Source organism: Scomber scombrus, chromosome 12 (assembly GCF_963691925.1).
Source record: "Scomber scombrus chromosome 12, fScoSco1.1, whole genome shotgun sequence".
Classification (NCBI taxonomy): Eukaryota; Metazoa; Chordata; class Actinopteri; order Scombriformes; family Scombridae; genus Scomber; species Scomber scombrus.
The window spans coordinates 23852844-23869607 of NC_084981.1; the positions used below are offsets into that span (position 1 = coordinate 23852844).

The 16764-nt window shown below is 41.9% G+C and overlaps 1 protein-coding gene across 2 annotated transcripts in view; it reads right to left on the reverse strand.

Annotated features, from left to right (window-relative positions):
- ehbp1 (EH domain binding protein 1) overlaps positions 1–16764 on the reverse strand; it is a 164596-nt gene that overhangs the window by 105835 nt on the left and 41997 nt on the right. The window contains exons 1-3 of one of the 2 annotated variants that reach the window (XM_062429955.1): positions 7097–7248; positions 3441–3622; positions 1372–1511 (exon numbers count right to left, since the gene is read on the reverse strand). In XM_062429955.1, the coding sequence (XP_062285939.1) occupies positions 1372–1511; positions 3441–3574 (274 nt within the window). In that variant the 5' untranslated portion in view covers positions 3575–3622; positions 7097–7248. Of the gene's footprint in view, positions 1–1371; positions 1512–3440; positions 3623–7096; positions 7249–16764 lie in introns of those variants that run through there. The other variant, XM_062429954.1, reaches the window with a different exon arrangement.

Genomic DNA, 16764 nt, shown 5'->3' on the forward strand with positions numbered 1-16764 from the left:
TGTAATGACTAAGTAGATAAAGGCAGATAATAGAACAGTCTGTTAAACTCAGAAAGTTACACTTTTACTGTAATGCAGCCTTTAAAAGCAGGAAGACAACACTTATTCCATATCATGATATTATAATATTCAAAATCTAAGACAGTATCTATAAAATATCACAATATCGATATAATATTGATTTATTGCCCAGCCCTAGTGTAGAGGTACACATATAGTGTAATGCTTTATGGACACACACACATATGTAAAGCCTGAAAAAATACACCTTTACTTCTATTCCATATTTTTTAGCTTTTATTGCTGAGGTTGCTAACTGCTTACTTTGTTAAGTAGGAGAACATCTAACACTCATTCACACACACACACACACACACAAAATACACAAACAGTACACACACAAAATATATATTCATGGAGGTGTAAAATACATCCTTTTAGGTGTAAAATATCCTCTTTTCATCATTTACATATACTGCATATATATATAAAAGATAAAAAAGAGAATATATGTTTTGCAGGATATGTGTTGGTTAGCCTCGTGTTAGTATCACTGGGACAGCTTGCTGGCTTGTTGGATAGGTAGCATCCGAGGGGGGGAATATGATAGTAGGGAGTTTTGGCAGCTTTGTCAACCCTTTGATTCAGAGATGCATGCTAGTGAAGCATCGCTCTAGGCGCTCAATGCATATACATATAAATGAGAAAAGAAAAAAAAGCAGGGAAAGGGGAAAAAAGAAAGGGGAGAAAGCATGAAGCTTATAATAAGGAGAGAAGAAGGCGCTTTTGAAAAGTTGGATTAAGCAAAGCAGGAACCAGCAGGGTCCATACATTAGACCTCAACATGTATGTATAGAAGGACGCAAACCACTGTCAGAGTACCAATTCACCAACATATGAAGGAGGAGAATAGATGAACTAAAGGGGGATACGAGAAGAGGGAAATCCTGCACATAAGAGGATAACAAAGCTGAAAAAAAAAAGAAAATTGGTAAATGAAGCTCACAACTTCTCCCTCCTTCACATGTAGGCAAGCACGCACACTTTAGGAAGAAATAGCAACAGAAAGAACAACAAAATCAGGGGAAGAAGCTAAGTTGATGCCCCACATGAAGCCTGGGTCTTGAATATTCTGGTCTGGGTTGATTACTCGGGTGGGTTAAAGATGTTACACCCAGAGGTAAAGTTGTCAGTTTGGGAAGATCACAAAAAATTCAACAGGACATTAGAAGCACTGTACCTGTTAAATCAGTTTCATGATACGCTGACTGGTGCAAAAACAGCTCAGATCAACTTACCATTAACTGAGCTTTGACTCATATGATTATGCAATAATAAACAAATAAAAGAGACGCGTGTGTTTGTTTTCACCTGTGATCTTGGCCGCCTTCTCCTCCTGGTTAACCCTGTTCTCCTCGTCTTCCTCATTCTCCTCCTCGAAGTCGTCCAGGTTGCCAATGTCTGCCTGCTTCATGCTCATCAGGCTGGCAAGACTCTGCATGTCCTCATCACTGAACATAAGACACACACACAGAAATTCATGTTCACTAATATATACAGTACATATAATACAAGTATAAAGGTCTGAAAAACAAGCACACTCTTAAAAGACTGAACCATACAGGTTTATACATTCCTATGATACAACCTAAATAGATTAACAGCTAATAATGCATAAATTGATGAAAAAGTAGATGAAAATGTATCAGTATTGTATTTTCAATGTCTGCTAGGAGAGGGTAAAACACACACGATTCAACCTAAAGCTCTCAGCAACACAGCTGCTGAGAGCAAGATCACACGTAAGGATTATCATAGCTCTCTACCCTTCTCTTTCTGTGTCTCTCTACCTCTTTCACCACTCTTTCATTTCTTCTTCACATCTCTACACCTCACCGCCATGAAAAGAAAAAAGAAAAAAGAAAAAAGAAAAACAAAACTTCACTTCTCACATTTATAAGCTTTTGTTTCTCCCAATCCAGCCTTTGTCTCTTTATTTTTTGTCTCCCCACCACCACTTTATTCACAGATGCATCAATTTCTACATTATTCTTTGTATTTTATGTACTCCCCCATCCGCTCCCCCACAACCCCTTCGCAGTTCTTCGCAACCATCGCTCCATCATAATCGCTGTATTCTCTTCTTCTTCTGTTCTTTGTGTTTGGCGTTTCCCCAGGCCCAGACGCTCATTTGAACTGGCGTGATGGAGTTTGTTTGTGTGTGGTCGACATCATTCCCCGAAGGGTTAACAAGGGTTACGCGCCATCGACCCGCCGTCCATGCCACAACAAAGGCCTCGCTGCTCTGCTCTGCTCTGGCTCGGTGTCTGTGTGTTGTGTGTGTGTGTGTGTGTGTGTGAGTGCCTGTCTTTAAATGAAAGTTGCTGCTATCAAATTAGAATGAATAACAAATGGCAAACACGGTGATAGAGAGTGGGAGTGTGTGTGTGTCTCCTCAAATGAAAGTTGATGGCATCAAAGAGGAATATGTGAGAATGAATGAATAGCTGCACTGACTGAGTGACAGTGTGTGTGTGTGTGTGTGTGTGTGTGTGTGTGTGTGTGTGTGTGTGTGTGTGTGTGTGTGTGTGTGCCTGTACATTAAACCAAACCCCCAAATATGTGTACATGTGTTATGTGTATGTATATTCATATACATAAAAAAGAGCTCAAAGAGCCGTGTTTAACTAACTTTCTGCTTTGACTAACTTTCTGCTTTTATACTGTTATTTATCAGTGTAGCAGTATCAACATCACCCTAACTGTGCATCACTATGTAAAACCAGGGAGAGTGAGGTTATGTGGCTGATGTGTGAACTACAAGTACTTTTTTTGTTAACTTGAAATCTCACTTATAAAAATAAATATTACATTTCTGCTTTGAGTTTAATAGCTTTTTCTTTAATTGTATTTTCTAGTGGTAGCAAGCTTAGTTGCTGTTGCAAAGACAGAAAAATAGCAAAAAAAATTAGCCAGGTTCCAGACCTCTGAATCACCGCCTGCATCTCTGATTTGCTCAGTGATTTAAAACGCACAGAGTGGAGTGAAACTAAATGGTGATTAAGTCAAATTATCCGGATGGTTGAGAATTTGAACCTGTGTCAAAGAAACATGCCTTTTAGTTCTGCTTTATCCCTGTGTGAAAGGGAAGTTTGGATGGGCTGCTAGTATGTGTACAATTGGGTATATGTCTCAATATACATGTAGAATATCTAAAATATGGTGGACAGGCTTAAAAAAAGACAATGTTTGCAGATGTTCACTTTGCCCTTAAACTAAAAAACAAAAGAACAAAAACATATTTATAGCAGCATGAATCTGCTAATAAACATGATTCTGGCTTTCAATATATTCTTCTTTAAGGATTCATTAAGAAGCAGAAGGAAAATCTACATGACACCATTCCCAATTTAGGAAAGGTGTTACACGAGAAGACTTACGTGGCCTTCCCCTCGCGCAGAAAGATGCAGGAGAGGGAGAACTGCAGCGTGGCCGACACCACCTTCTTCGACAGGGGCTTGAACTTGAGTTTGACGTCCGTCTGTGTGGGCATGGGACTGGCGTACTGTTTCATGTTTATACTGCTGGTGGCCAAAGCCTTCCTTCGCCCTGATGGAGACTCCTGTGGAGAAACAGAGAACATAAAGCACATTCAAGGTGAATACAGGCCCCATATTGCAATGCAGGGTCAATTCAAAAACAAGAGGAAAAGGCAGAAGAGAGGCAATTTTTGTCAATTGGTTGTCATAACGACCATTTTTATACCTTAATAGGGCAACATATCCTGGGAGATACCACTCATAAAATCCAAAATATTGTAATGTAAAACTATTTTTCACATCTCACTTTCCACTCCTGGCTGTTTAAGGGTTAATACAGAGCATCTAGACAAATAAAAGTGTATGTAGACACTGTTTGGTAAACCCAGAACAAACTAAAAGCTGGGCCCTGCCGTGTTCCTCATTGGGAATTCAGTTGTGAAATCCTTCCTGATATTTCCTATCAAAAGAACTTCACTGAAGCCATTTTCTTTTTTGCTGTACTTCCTTTCAGAGATGTGCTCTGAGCCAGGGGCTAGCAGTCAAATTGGAATTTGGGAATATGCCACAGACCAGGTGATAAGAGTTATAGAATCAGTGACAGCGGCCTGCCTTCGCGCGTGTGTGTTGTTCACCAGAGGACAGTGTGTGAAGAAAAAAAAAAAGAACAGCCGGAAAGCCTTGTCACTGACTGCTAGATATGGAAACTAAACAGTTGGGGACGTTCCAGCCTTTTGTCCGCCCCCCCTCTTCTCTCCCTCCAACAAAAAGCTGATGGGTTTTGTCTGCTGCGGGTCTGGCTATGGAAGCACCACGCTGTCAGTGAATAGCAGACTGGTTCACCACCTTGCTGTGTTGATACCACTGACGTACCCATGCCCCCTCTTTTTCTGTTTTGCTCTCCTCTGTTTGTGCAGATTCTGTTTTTGTGATGGGAAACTGACACATTTTCCCAGTTCAATGATGTGTGTTCATTTGCATGTGACAAGGGACTGATGTTAGGACCAAACGCGATGTGAGGGTCAGACCCTCATAAGCCATGTGGAATGAAAGCAGCAGGCAGTGTAAACACATCTTCTCCCTTTACATCTGTTTCATTCCTCTTTTTCTCCCCCATTTTTTTTGTGAGAATGTCTAAAAACAGCATATATAGAAAATATAACAGCGCACACACCTACACAAACACACACACACACACACACACACTTATGTTATTATACCACAGAAAAATACCTTCTTGTCTCAGCTGTGAATCGAGCCCCGAGGATTCATCCTCTCATGCGCACAATGCCGAACAAAGCAAAGCAGCTAGTTCTCTTTCACACAACACCAGTTTGAGAGCACATATACATATACACATACGCTCCACCGTGTATGGTAGATAAAGCGATACGAGCTCTTTACATTGCCTGTTTCCTGATGTCTTCACACACACATACACACATATGCACAATCCTCAGAGGCTCACACTCGGTGGGGAAAACTCAATCTCAGCTTTATCGCTGAGGGCCGCAGGGTGTTCATTCATATACACACACACGGACATACTCACACAGAGATAGTATCTGTACAGAGTGGTAAAGCTATTGATAATACAGTGAGAGACACTATGTAAACTCCAAATAGAGACTAGAAAACTATGGGCCAGCTATAGGAGTACCAAGATGGTGTGTAAATGTGAACAACTTTAATTTTCACTATTAATAAATTACCTTCATTTTACAAAATGCAGTATAAGCAGCATATTGCTGTGTTGCCACATCACATTAATGAGAATAGATATCGTCTTAGAACTTGGATATCATACGTTTCTTAAATTTCTTGCATTTTCTCATTGTGCACAGTGTGGCTTATCTTCTTCACAGACAGTATTTTAGCAGCTCAGACAGACTTATTAAGTTAGGTCTCACTGTCAAAAGACTCAAAACCAAAACTTAGTATAACTCAATGTTTGGGTGTCCTCACCTTCCCAGTGGACTTTAGTTTTTGCTGAATGTTTTTCTTAAAATTCTTACTTTTTCTCATTGTGTATAGTGTGTTGGCTTCTTCAACAAGCAACATAAGTTTTCATTCACAGTATCCAAGATTAGAAAAGGCTCTTCCTCTCATCCCCGTTCCCTTTGTCTCCCACCAAACCTCCATTCATACACCTCCTTCTAACCCTCCTATCCTTCTATCCCTCTCCATCGTTCTCTTTCCTACCTGCTCCAATAATTCAATATCATTTTTTTTAAAAAGAAGAGGAAAAAACTACAGGAGAATCAGAGCGGCTGACTGGAGAGAGACGACTTGACATTTCGTGCTGACATTTGAGCCTTGTCACTTCGGCTGGGGAACATAATGACGTATCATCGCCCGACCACCAAGCTTGTCCAAAGAACAGACCATCAGGAGGAGAAGAAGAAGAAGAGAAGAGAAGAGAAGAGAGAGAGACAGAGAGAGAGAGGAGAAAAAAAAACTCTCCCTCTCCACCTCTTATCTCTCTGCAGATTACACCCTGGCTATTATACTAAGCTAATAGCGCATGTAGATACTTTATGAATGAATTTGCCAAATGCACCAAACACTTAAGAAGAGGGGATTTAGTAAAAAGGAGGATGGGGTGGAATAGAGGGAGAGGGGGGAGGGAGGGAGTCTTGAAAAATAGGAAATACTTAAGGATATGCAAATACCCCCTGCAAAAGAATGGAATAACCGTTTCAACAGATTTGAGTAGGGGCAGCAAACAATGGAAATCTGCTCTATTTCCCCGGATGCTGCTTGTCAATCAATGCGTGTGTGCATGTGTGTGTGTGTGTGTGTGTGTGTGTGTGTGTGTGTGTGTGTGTGTGTGTGTGTGTGTGTGTGTGTGTGTGTGTGTGTGTGTGTGTGTGTGTGTTTGAGAGAAGGTAAAGGAGGGAAGAGGGAGGAGGGGTAGTTGGGATTAGGGTGACTGGGAGGTTGTGACAATGTGTAAAATGAAAAGGAAGGACAATACAGAAGTTTAATTTATTACAGAGAGGATAGGACTATCAATATGCTCTCTCTCTTTCTGAACCTGGAGAATGACTAAGTACCTCTGTGTGTGTGTGTGTGTGTGTGTGTGTGTGTGTGTGTGTGTGTGTGTGTGTGTGTGTGTGTGTGTGTGTGAGTGTGAGTTTGTGTGAGAGAGAGAGAGAGAGAGAGAGAGAGAGAGAGAGAGAGAGAGAGAGAGAGAGATAAAGGAGGACAGTGAAAGAGAGAGAGAGGATAGAAAGATGGAGGGAGGGGTGACGGCTGTATGCTGCCCCCTAGTTGCATCTCTCTATAAATGCAGCTCTTGGTTAAAGACTAACAGTTATATTTGACTTATAACACCATAACACACACACACACAAACAAACCTGAAACCCAACCCACAGATACCCTACCCATTTTTTTTTTTGCCCTCCATAAATGACGTTTAGAAAGTTTAATTCAAGACACGACTGTTCGTGTGTATTTGTACTGTGTGTGTGTGTGTGTGTGTGTGTGTGTGTGTGTGTGTGTGTGTGTGTGTGTGTGTGTGTGTGTGTGTGTGTGTGTGTGTTTAGGAGTACCAGGCCTGCCCCTCTCCCCTGGTGCCAGCTGGCCCCAGATCGATCCACAGATGCTCCCCTGGTGGGGGGGCAGGGGTCAGGGCAGGAAGGGTGCCCGGGGGTCCTGCTGAATCCGTCTGCCCCAAAATGCCAATGGGACGGAGGAAGAGGAAGGGGGTAGAGGAAGAGATCTCTTTTTTTTTGTCACCCAGAGATGGATTAATTAGGCTGAGTGCTAAAAAAGAACCTGGTCTTTCTTTGTATAGGTCCTTGTCCTGGCACAGAGACACACACACACACACACACACACACACACACACACACACACACACACACACACACACACACACACACACACACACACACACACACACACACACACACACACACACACACACACACACAGATAGCTGGGCAGTGTTAGCAAGTGATGAACAAAAAGAAGAACACACACACCAATCAGCTAATGGCTTTTTTTTTACACAGGTCACCAGTTAATTGGTTATTTAATTTTTATTTTAACTGGTCGATGTTCCCTATTGATCCAAATGTGACCACTTTTAGCAACAATTCACATCAACACTATCTACTCTTAAACTGACCGCTGTTACCACATTCCTGCTGTTATAGAAGGAACCTGAAAAAAGGAACTAAATATGAAGATTTTTGGTGGTAGCTTTACTCTAATTGTTGGCAGTATGACACATTTGGTAATAGTAAGAAGAATTAGGTTAAAGTGTTTTAGAGGAAGATAGAAAAGATGACAAAAACATGACTTCTGGTATCACAACAAAGATGATAAGTGATGAATCACTGGTTCCACATCAAGCAGATGATTATCTGACTTTAAGCCTGCTGCCACAAAACAAAACAATCCCTAAACTGGGTGAAAAGGGACAAGTTGAGGTCAGTTTCACTCACAGACTGTTAGATTAGAGTTCATCTTGAAAAAGTCAAAGTATTTAATATCTTAGTTTGAAATGAATTGGTAACTTTGATTATGATATAATGTGATTACGGTGATCAGAGAAACTACAGAAGATGGTTGAGACTTGACCGATATTCTCTACCTCTCCCTCTCTCTCTCTTGTTATGAAATATGTTGATTGTAAAGTTATATGCAACAAAACCTCCGTCTTAAATGTGGCTTTAAGAGAGAGCTTAAACATTTAACCCCCTCACAAAGCCTACTGCAACAAAACAAAACAATCCCTAAACTGGGTGAAAAAGGGACAAGTTGAGGTCAGTTTCACTCACAGACTATCAGACTAGGGTACATCTTGAAAAAGTCAAATATTCTAATCTTAATTTGAAATGAATTGTCAACTCAAGGCAGTAAATTTGATTACAGTGATCAGAGAAACTACAGAAGATGGATGAGACTTGACCGATGTTCCCTACCTCTCTCTCTCGTTATGAAATGCATTTATTGTAAAGTTATCCGAAACAAAATCTCAGTCTTAAATGAGCTTGAACATTTCATCCCCCCTCTCACAATACTCTGTGCAGAGGCCTTTATCATTTGTATTCACGCTGTTCAGTAAAAAAATAAAAGCCCAAACTCAATTTACCCTTATAGAATAACCCTGAGGTAGCACCGATTAGCCCTCCACCCCAGCACCCCCCAAAAAATCAGCTGGCTCTAGTTGAATTCAGCAGTCAGCAGATTGAAGGGTTGTGGTGGGAGGGTAGATGGTGGTGGAGTGGGGGGAGACAGCCCTATTCCTCTCGCCTCAAGGTCACAGTTATTGGAAATGGAGACATCCAATGTGCTCACATCTCTCTTTGAATCCGCACACAATGGAGTGATTCCTCTGTGTCAATTTGGGCTCCCCTGATAACTGATAAGACGGGCCTTTTTACATACCACCTATGAATACCGCACTATAGGCGTTATAGACACACACATATACACACACACACAGATTAAGACCAAATTATTCATCTGCTACTATTATATGTGAGGATTTATTTTTTTCTCCCTGAGCTGTGTGTATGTGTGTATTTTAGAGGCAACAATGGATATAAAAAGGCATGCAATACTATCACTGTGGTTATGTGAATTACAATGACAATGGTCTTAATAATGGAATGAACTGTGCAAATGGGCTTCATGTGTGTTATCACGAGCGCGCACACACACACGCACACACACGGCCTCTCTCTCACACGCTGACACACAAGTACGAAAATGCTAGGATTTCTCTCCACTACGACCATCTTGTGGAACAGATTTAACTCCAGCCTCCCAAAAACTCTTTCACTGACCGCCACCTCGTCCCCCGAGGATGCGACGACAACAAAAAAAGAGACACAAACAGTCGAGGGAAAGCGAGAGAAGACGAGAGGCAAGAGAAGAGCGATTAGTCACAACAAGAGCAGGATTAGGCTTGTTTTAAAAAGGAACAGACGGCAGATTACAGCACAGTGTGTGCTGGAGTTTTTGGATGAATATGGCTTAAAATGACACTGAGCTCTAGACATGGAGTCCTTTTTTTTTGTTTTTTTTTGGTGAAACACTAAGAAACTGGATACGGGATCGTTTCAATGTGGAGCCTGCTGCCAGGAACCGGAGCGATCAGTACAAGACTATACTCATGAGAGGAAAGAAGCACTCTGGTTGGCTGTGGAGGGGTAAACATACACAGACAACAAGAGCTACTGTGAACCAAGAAGCTAAAACTGTCGGCCGGTTTTCCTCCTGTTGGTTTTTCTGTCGACCTTCACCCAATTCTGTGTTAGACCTTTTTAGCGAACTTCATTCCAATATGTTCCCTCAAGTTTTACACATAATTTGAGAAATTATGGTCAATGTGTAGGGCTGGGTATTGGTACTCAATGCGTTTTAAGGTATCCACCAAAATAAATCGAAGCGTCTCCCGTCAAACGATACCATCAGAAGCCAAAACTGTCAACCGGTTTCCCTCCTGTCGTTTTCCCGTCAACCATGCAACTTTCGTACTTCTGGGTCAAAATTGTATGGCATAACGTTAAAATTATTACCCAATTCTGTGTTAGACCTTTTTAGGCAACTTCACTCCAATTTATTACCACATTTCACACATATTTTTATATAAGACTCATTAAATGAAATTATACCTATAGTTAATACCTGTTGTCCTCCTGGGTCAAAATTGACCCGAGGGCAAAAGGAGGGTTGCTTAATGAAGGAAGAGGATTTGTCTTTCACAAGTGTCCTTGAATGAGACACATGATACCAAACAAGACTATCAGTGCTGGGTATCAATACTCGATACCTTTTAAGGTATCTGACTGAAATAAATCGATACCAAGTACTATTGAAACGTCTCCCGTCAAACCAATCAACGCAAGCGTTCTTCAATTTAATGCGACATGCGATTGGCCCACTGCCACAGCAGCTACAACCCGTCTGTGGTGATGAAGTCATGGTGAATTTGAGTTGAGCAGCCAAGATGCCACCTAATGTGTAATGGGTATCGAATGAAGTACTCAGTTGGTATCGGTATCACTTTAAGGGTACTGGGTATCGTAACTGTTTTAGACGATACCCAGCCCTATCAAAGAGCCTCGTTTAAATGAAATGATACCTTTTTTTGAGTTAATACCTGTTGTTAACACCAAAATTGACCCGAGGACAACAGGAAGGTTGCTTAATGAAGGAAGGTCTAAAGTGTCCTTGAATGAGACACATAATACCTGACGAGACTATCGGTGTACTGGGCTCAAAAGTAGCCATTTTGGAGCTAAGCGTTACCTCTGTGATTGTGGAGAGTTTCATTTCAAAAGCAGATTCATCAATTCATTATCCTTTTTTTGTTTGTTTGTAACCTGCACGTCTCAGGCATTTAAAAAAAAAAGTTTAATATTAAAACATTTCTGATTGAGATGAGGGGGGAAAGGCAATTTCTGCTACTCTGCTCAATGGCATCACATTGTAAAACTTGCTAATTCAATTTTATTTGATTTCCAAACAGATTATATCTCTTACATCGGAAGTGCAAACGTGCAACCAATATTCTGTGTTTGCCAGGCAGGAGACTCCAGTCATCACACATATTGATAATCAGTCAACAGTGTGTTTGTGTGTGTGTGTGTAAAGGAGAGAGAGAGAGGAGGGTGGAGGAGGGTTAAGCGAGGGAGCAAGAGAAAGACAGAGAGAGAGGGAGAGAGGAATGCCTTTAATGCAGGGTTGCCTCTGATGGCAGTAGATGAAAGGAGAAGAGTCACAAACCAACTAGCCCTTAAAAGGCCTAATCCTAACTGGGAGAGGGGAGTGTTTTACTGGAGACTGACCTCTTGTTAGCTTGGCAACACTGAGCCAAACACACACAGAAATACACTCAAGTGCACTGTTAAAGTTTGCTGCAGTAGATGTGTGTCTTGGTATCAGAGTGTGTACTTTAAAATGAGGAATAAAGTTCGCCAGAACTTGGGTGGTCGATCACTTTGTAAAACACACTCGCACACAAAACCGCTCAAAAGTGGACGAACACACTACCTACCAACCAAATTTGTCAAGCTTTATACACAAACACACGACACAGATGTTGTTGGACACACACACACACACACACTTCCACCGATGTCCGCCACCGTGATGAATCTGCCGTCCTGATATCTTAACGTCGGCTTCATGCAGGGGAAGTAATCAATCCCAGACACAGTAACTGTGTGTGTGTGTGTGTGTGTGTGTGTGTGTGTGTGTGTGTGTGTGTGTGTGTGTGTGTGTGTGTGTGTGTGTGTGTGTGTGTGTGTGTGTGTGTGTGTGTGTGTGTGTGTGGTGATGTTATTGGCCATTTTAGGCCTTGATGATGGCCAGAGATGGTGAAATGGTGGGAAAAGTGATGAGCAGGCACTTCATAGACCAGGGATGAACTCTAGCTATAATCCTGTCGACCTATCTCTCTCTCTCTCTTTTGCTCCCCCTCTCCCTCCCTTCCCCCTCCTAGCCTCTGTCTTTCTTTCTCCCTTACCCCATCTTCCTCATTTTCTCAATCTTTTTCCCTTTCTCTTGACTTCTCTTTCTGACCGTCTCCTTGCCGTCTACCTGTCTGTCTTCTTCTCTCGTCCTCTCTACCCTTCTCTCTTTCCATTTCCTGACAACCCCTCTCCCGCTCCTGCTCATCACCCCCTTTCTTTCCAAACCGCCCCCCCAATGTCCCTTTCTCTCTCTCTCTCTCTCTCTCTCTCTCTCCAGCAGAAGTGCAGAGCCAGGGCTTTTGCCTGCTGGTAATTTATTTTCCCATTAGCCCCCTGTCTGAAGTGCATGCTCTGGGTCTGAGTGTGTGTGGGGGGCACTGAGGGCCACCCAAAAGAAAGACCCAGAGAGTAGAAGAGAGGACGGCACCCTGGACACACTGATAAGACGAGAGAGAGAGAGAGAGAGAGAGAGAGAAGGAGAGGCAGGGTGGGAGGGAAAGAAATGAAGGGAGAAAGAGATACTAGCTAGGTCTCTGTCGAAGCATTTTTGCTGGTTATGAACTATGATGCCGACTTATTAGAAAAGCTTGAATGAAAACGGCAGATTTTAGTGGGATGATTACTAGAACTGAAATGATCAATTGATCCACAGGATACTAATTGATCAAAATTGTGATTATTAATGGATTGTTTGTCATTTCTCAAGCTAAAATGCCAAACATTTTCTGGTTCTAGCTGTTCAAAAGTGGGGATTTTCTACTTTATATGATCACAAATCAAATATTTTTGGATTTTGGGCTGTATGTGGGAGAGAATACGTTTCTCAATCCGTTTCTCAATTTGTATCATATAATAAATCTCCTTGGACTCTTAACCAAATAAAACTGTAGCAGCAACGATTAATAGATTAGTCAATTGGCAGAACCTTCACTGCAACAGTTTCGAAGCACCAAATGTTTGATGCTTCCAGCCTCCCAAACGCTCTTCATATTTGACAGTTAATTGAATATTTTAACATTTTAGACAGAACATTTTTAATTTTAAAAAAAAAGCTCCCGCACACTGTCACGCTCACTTGTGTAATTTTAATAAGTTACAACGTTTCGGTCCCTCAGACCTTCATCAAGCATCTGATGGGACTTAAACGCTGTGCCTTATTAAACTGCACAAGTGAGCGAGACGGTGTGCAAGAACTTATCTACTATTGCATGTATTGTGTAGTATTGTGTGTGTATCCAAAGCTTGATGTATCTTATTTTATATTTTACTCTGCCATTATCCAAAAACTATAACATGGTGGAGGTTTTTGGATTTTGTACCTGGTGGCATGTTACCATAAAGACTGAAGGAACATTAAAAGGCTCCAAAGACTAATAACACAGATCTTGGTATTCAGTCTCAGCAGAGTAGTTCAGTGTAAAGCGGATATTACTGCGTATGTGTGGGAACACGTTTCCATTAAGAGCGCTTTGCTAGCTTGTTGTGTTTCATATCGCTGCCTCTTGACTTTGTGCTGCATTGTAAATGTTTCAAAGAGCTTCAGTATACAGAAGGTCTACAGAGAAACAAGGGAAACTCACACACACAATACTTGGAAGTAGATCAATTAATTGTTGGTTTGGCTCTGCACATGAGATTTGTTGAAACTCACCAGCCTTATTCTTTAATTTTATTTTCTTTGGCGTCCTTTCTTCTGGTGATTTGCACTCACTTTATCCACTAAATTGTTATTTTATGGTAGAAGTAAACTTCTTACTATGCCACACAACTAAAATAACACCACATTTCCATTTAATAACAATATAATCACATTCCCAACAAGGTAAAACGATGGTTACATGGTGATACTCCTCCTGTCTTGTTTTAGTTTCGCTACCAGTCAACAGAGAAGAGGTTTGCTATAAAGCTCAAGGGGGTTTTTGGTTGATAAAACTCCCAGCAGGCTGAAACCTCTATATTCCAGAGATATCAAATGATAATTTCCAGGAAAAAGACGGCGATGGTATGTTTGGGGAATCAGATTTTCCATATCCACTCAATTCTCACTTTAAGGATCTGTTTGTTTTAGCTGTTTAAGGCAGGCTGTAGAGATCTGACAGGGCTATGATAGGGCCCTAATCCAGAGCAAAGCTGATTTGCTTAAGGGGGCGAGGGAGGGAGGAGGGAGGGGTGCTGGTGGTGGTGGTGGTGGGGGGGTTAAGATGGCCTGTGACAAGAAACAATTGCCCCAAGTGAGAGTCTGCCTCTCTCCCACCCTGCTCCATGACAAAGGTGTACTCTCGATGCTAAGTGACAAATCTGAGGAGACAAAGAGCATTAGCAGGGTGATGCTCTGCTTCAGTGCCTCTGATTGTAGCCAACTCAAAGAGAATCTAATATGGATTTTTTTTTTTTTTTTTTTTTTTAAAGGAGAAGGAGAGATTAGAATGAAAGAGAAACAATGAACACCTTCTACCAAGGGGGAATTAGTGGAGGGATTGGATAAGGAGCCGGTGTGCCTTAGTGTGTGTGTGAGCATGCATGTGTGAGCGCTCGTTCTTTGAAATTATTTTTTTCCGAGAAAGAACAATAGGGTTCCCCAGTTTGGTTTGTTTATTCTGCGACACTCTCGCACACAAAAAACACAAACCTCTCTCAAATCTAAATGTGTACACACTGCGGATGAGCCATGTATTCTTTGATCTTTTTTAGAGTGATTTAACAACGGTGAAAAAGCGGAATAACTTTTCGTTTACAGATTCATAATGTATTTATTTGTATGCAAAAATAACTTAGATTTTTGGTCTTTATAAGATTTATTTCTACGGTAATTTTGAGCACTTCTCTCACCAAGGGAATGTGTCCTTCACCACATCTCCTCAACACCCATAGGTGCATGCCTTTACTGCGAGCCACCTCAAATTCCTGACCCATTCACCTCTGGGTGTGGTACTGCGAGTACAGATTTATATCCCAAACAGAGACAGGGAGCATGTTTGGGGATCAGTCTAACTGTCAGTGGCTGGCTTAGCGCTGGCATCAGAGCACATCATAAGACCCTATTCATTGCCACTTAGCAGAACAGTCGCCTCAGTTTGCCAGTAACTGTGTGTGTGTGTGTGTGTGTGTGTGTGTGTGTGTGTGTGTGTGTGTGTGTGTGTGTGTGTGTGTGTGTGTGTGTGTGTGTGTTTGTGTGTGTGTCTCGCTAAAATGCTCATACACAAACACGCACGTACTCACCACGAGCGGATGTTGAGGAGATAATGCCACAAAAAAAAAAAAGTCACACTACACACAAGTTTAACCTAAGTTCAGCACTATCGCTTCTGTGCATGCTCACATACTCTTTCGCCACCCACACACACATCTCACGTATCTGACAAACGAACAACACGCCCACGCAGACCCAGCGGGTCAGGATTGTGGATAAACAGGGGGATTTGCCGGGGCCAGTGTTTTGCGGGCCACACAGGGCCTGTCTCCATCGCGAGCAGCCATCTTAAGACGCAGAGAGGGAAAAATAAATAACCGAGAGATGGAGATAATAACTGTTCCTCTGCCGTCGTCCAATTGCAACTCGCGACCCATCATCATCATCATCATCGCCGTATAACACATGACACTGGCAACAAGGTGAGATGAGGATGAAGACGGAGATGAAGACGTGGATTAGCGTTGACCAGGCGGGGGGAGGAGGAGGAGGAGGAGCGGGGCAGTTGACAGGATGTGAGGCCGTGAAGTGATAGAGGACGACCTCTGAGATGACTGATAACGGAGGGTGTGGCAGTCAGTAATGTACAAACAACAGCCTTCAATCATATATCAGGACTGTAGGTCTAAAAGAAAAGACAAAAAGATGGTCGAGAGACATAACATAATGGATAAGAAGTTATCTGGAGCAAGTTTTGTGAGTGTGTCATACACACAAAATATTAAGTTCATTATGCAACTTGAAGATCTGTAGGTCATCACTGAATGGGAAGTTGTGCGTCAGGTTTTGCACACAAAGAACAGACAGTGAAAAAGGGTCCACGACACCTACATCAAATTAGTCTCATGATACCAGACATTTGGAGATCTCCGCCTACTGATGGTGTGGGGATTTTTAAATGCATAGTAGCAACTTGAAATGTGGCTGAAAAACCTACACCTCTTACATTTTGTGAAGGTCACACCTTACCAGACATGATGCTCTCACCACTTTCCCCTCAATATAAAGGACTGACCTAAAGACTCTGGATTGGTTCTGCATTACAGGTTTTTCTAAACACTCTGTTTCCACTCAGTTTTATCAATGAAAGCAGAGACAGTGTCCTCAGTCTCTATCTGAGTGAAGCATTTAGAGACTGACCTGTGAGACTCCGAACAAATAGCATCTAAAGTCCCATTTACATTTAGGAACTTCCGGGTCAAATTTAGGAGGAGAGAACTTTACAGGAACGTCCTCTCACCCGTTGTGTCTCCATTGCAGAGTAGGACCTTGATAGGACACACTGGACTCTGGAGGTGATGTAATCGTCTCACTCATTCACTACTCCCTATATAATAAACAATAAATAGTGAGCAGCAAATCAAGATTTCGGACACTAACTAATCGTCATAATTTTGAGTCATCACCACCGGCTGTAGAGTCACGCGACCGTACTCTTCACATCTATAAAACGTGGAGCATTGCATTGTGGGATTGTTAGCAGAAAGTGATATTTACACACTCAGCAATCGGACACTCGAATAAATTGGTGCTGGGTAAATGTAGTGCACTGTATAGTAAATAGGGAAAGATTTCAGACACAGCTTAAGTCAGCTTC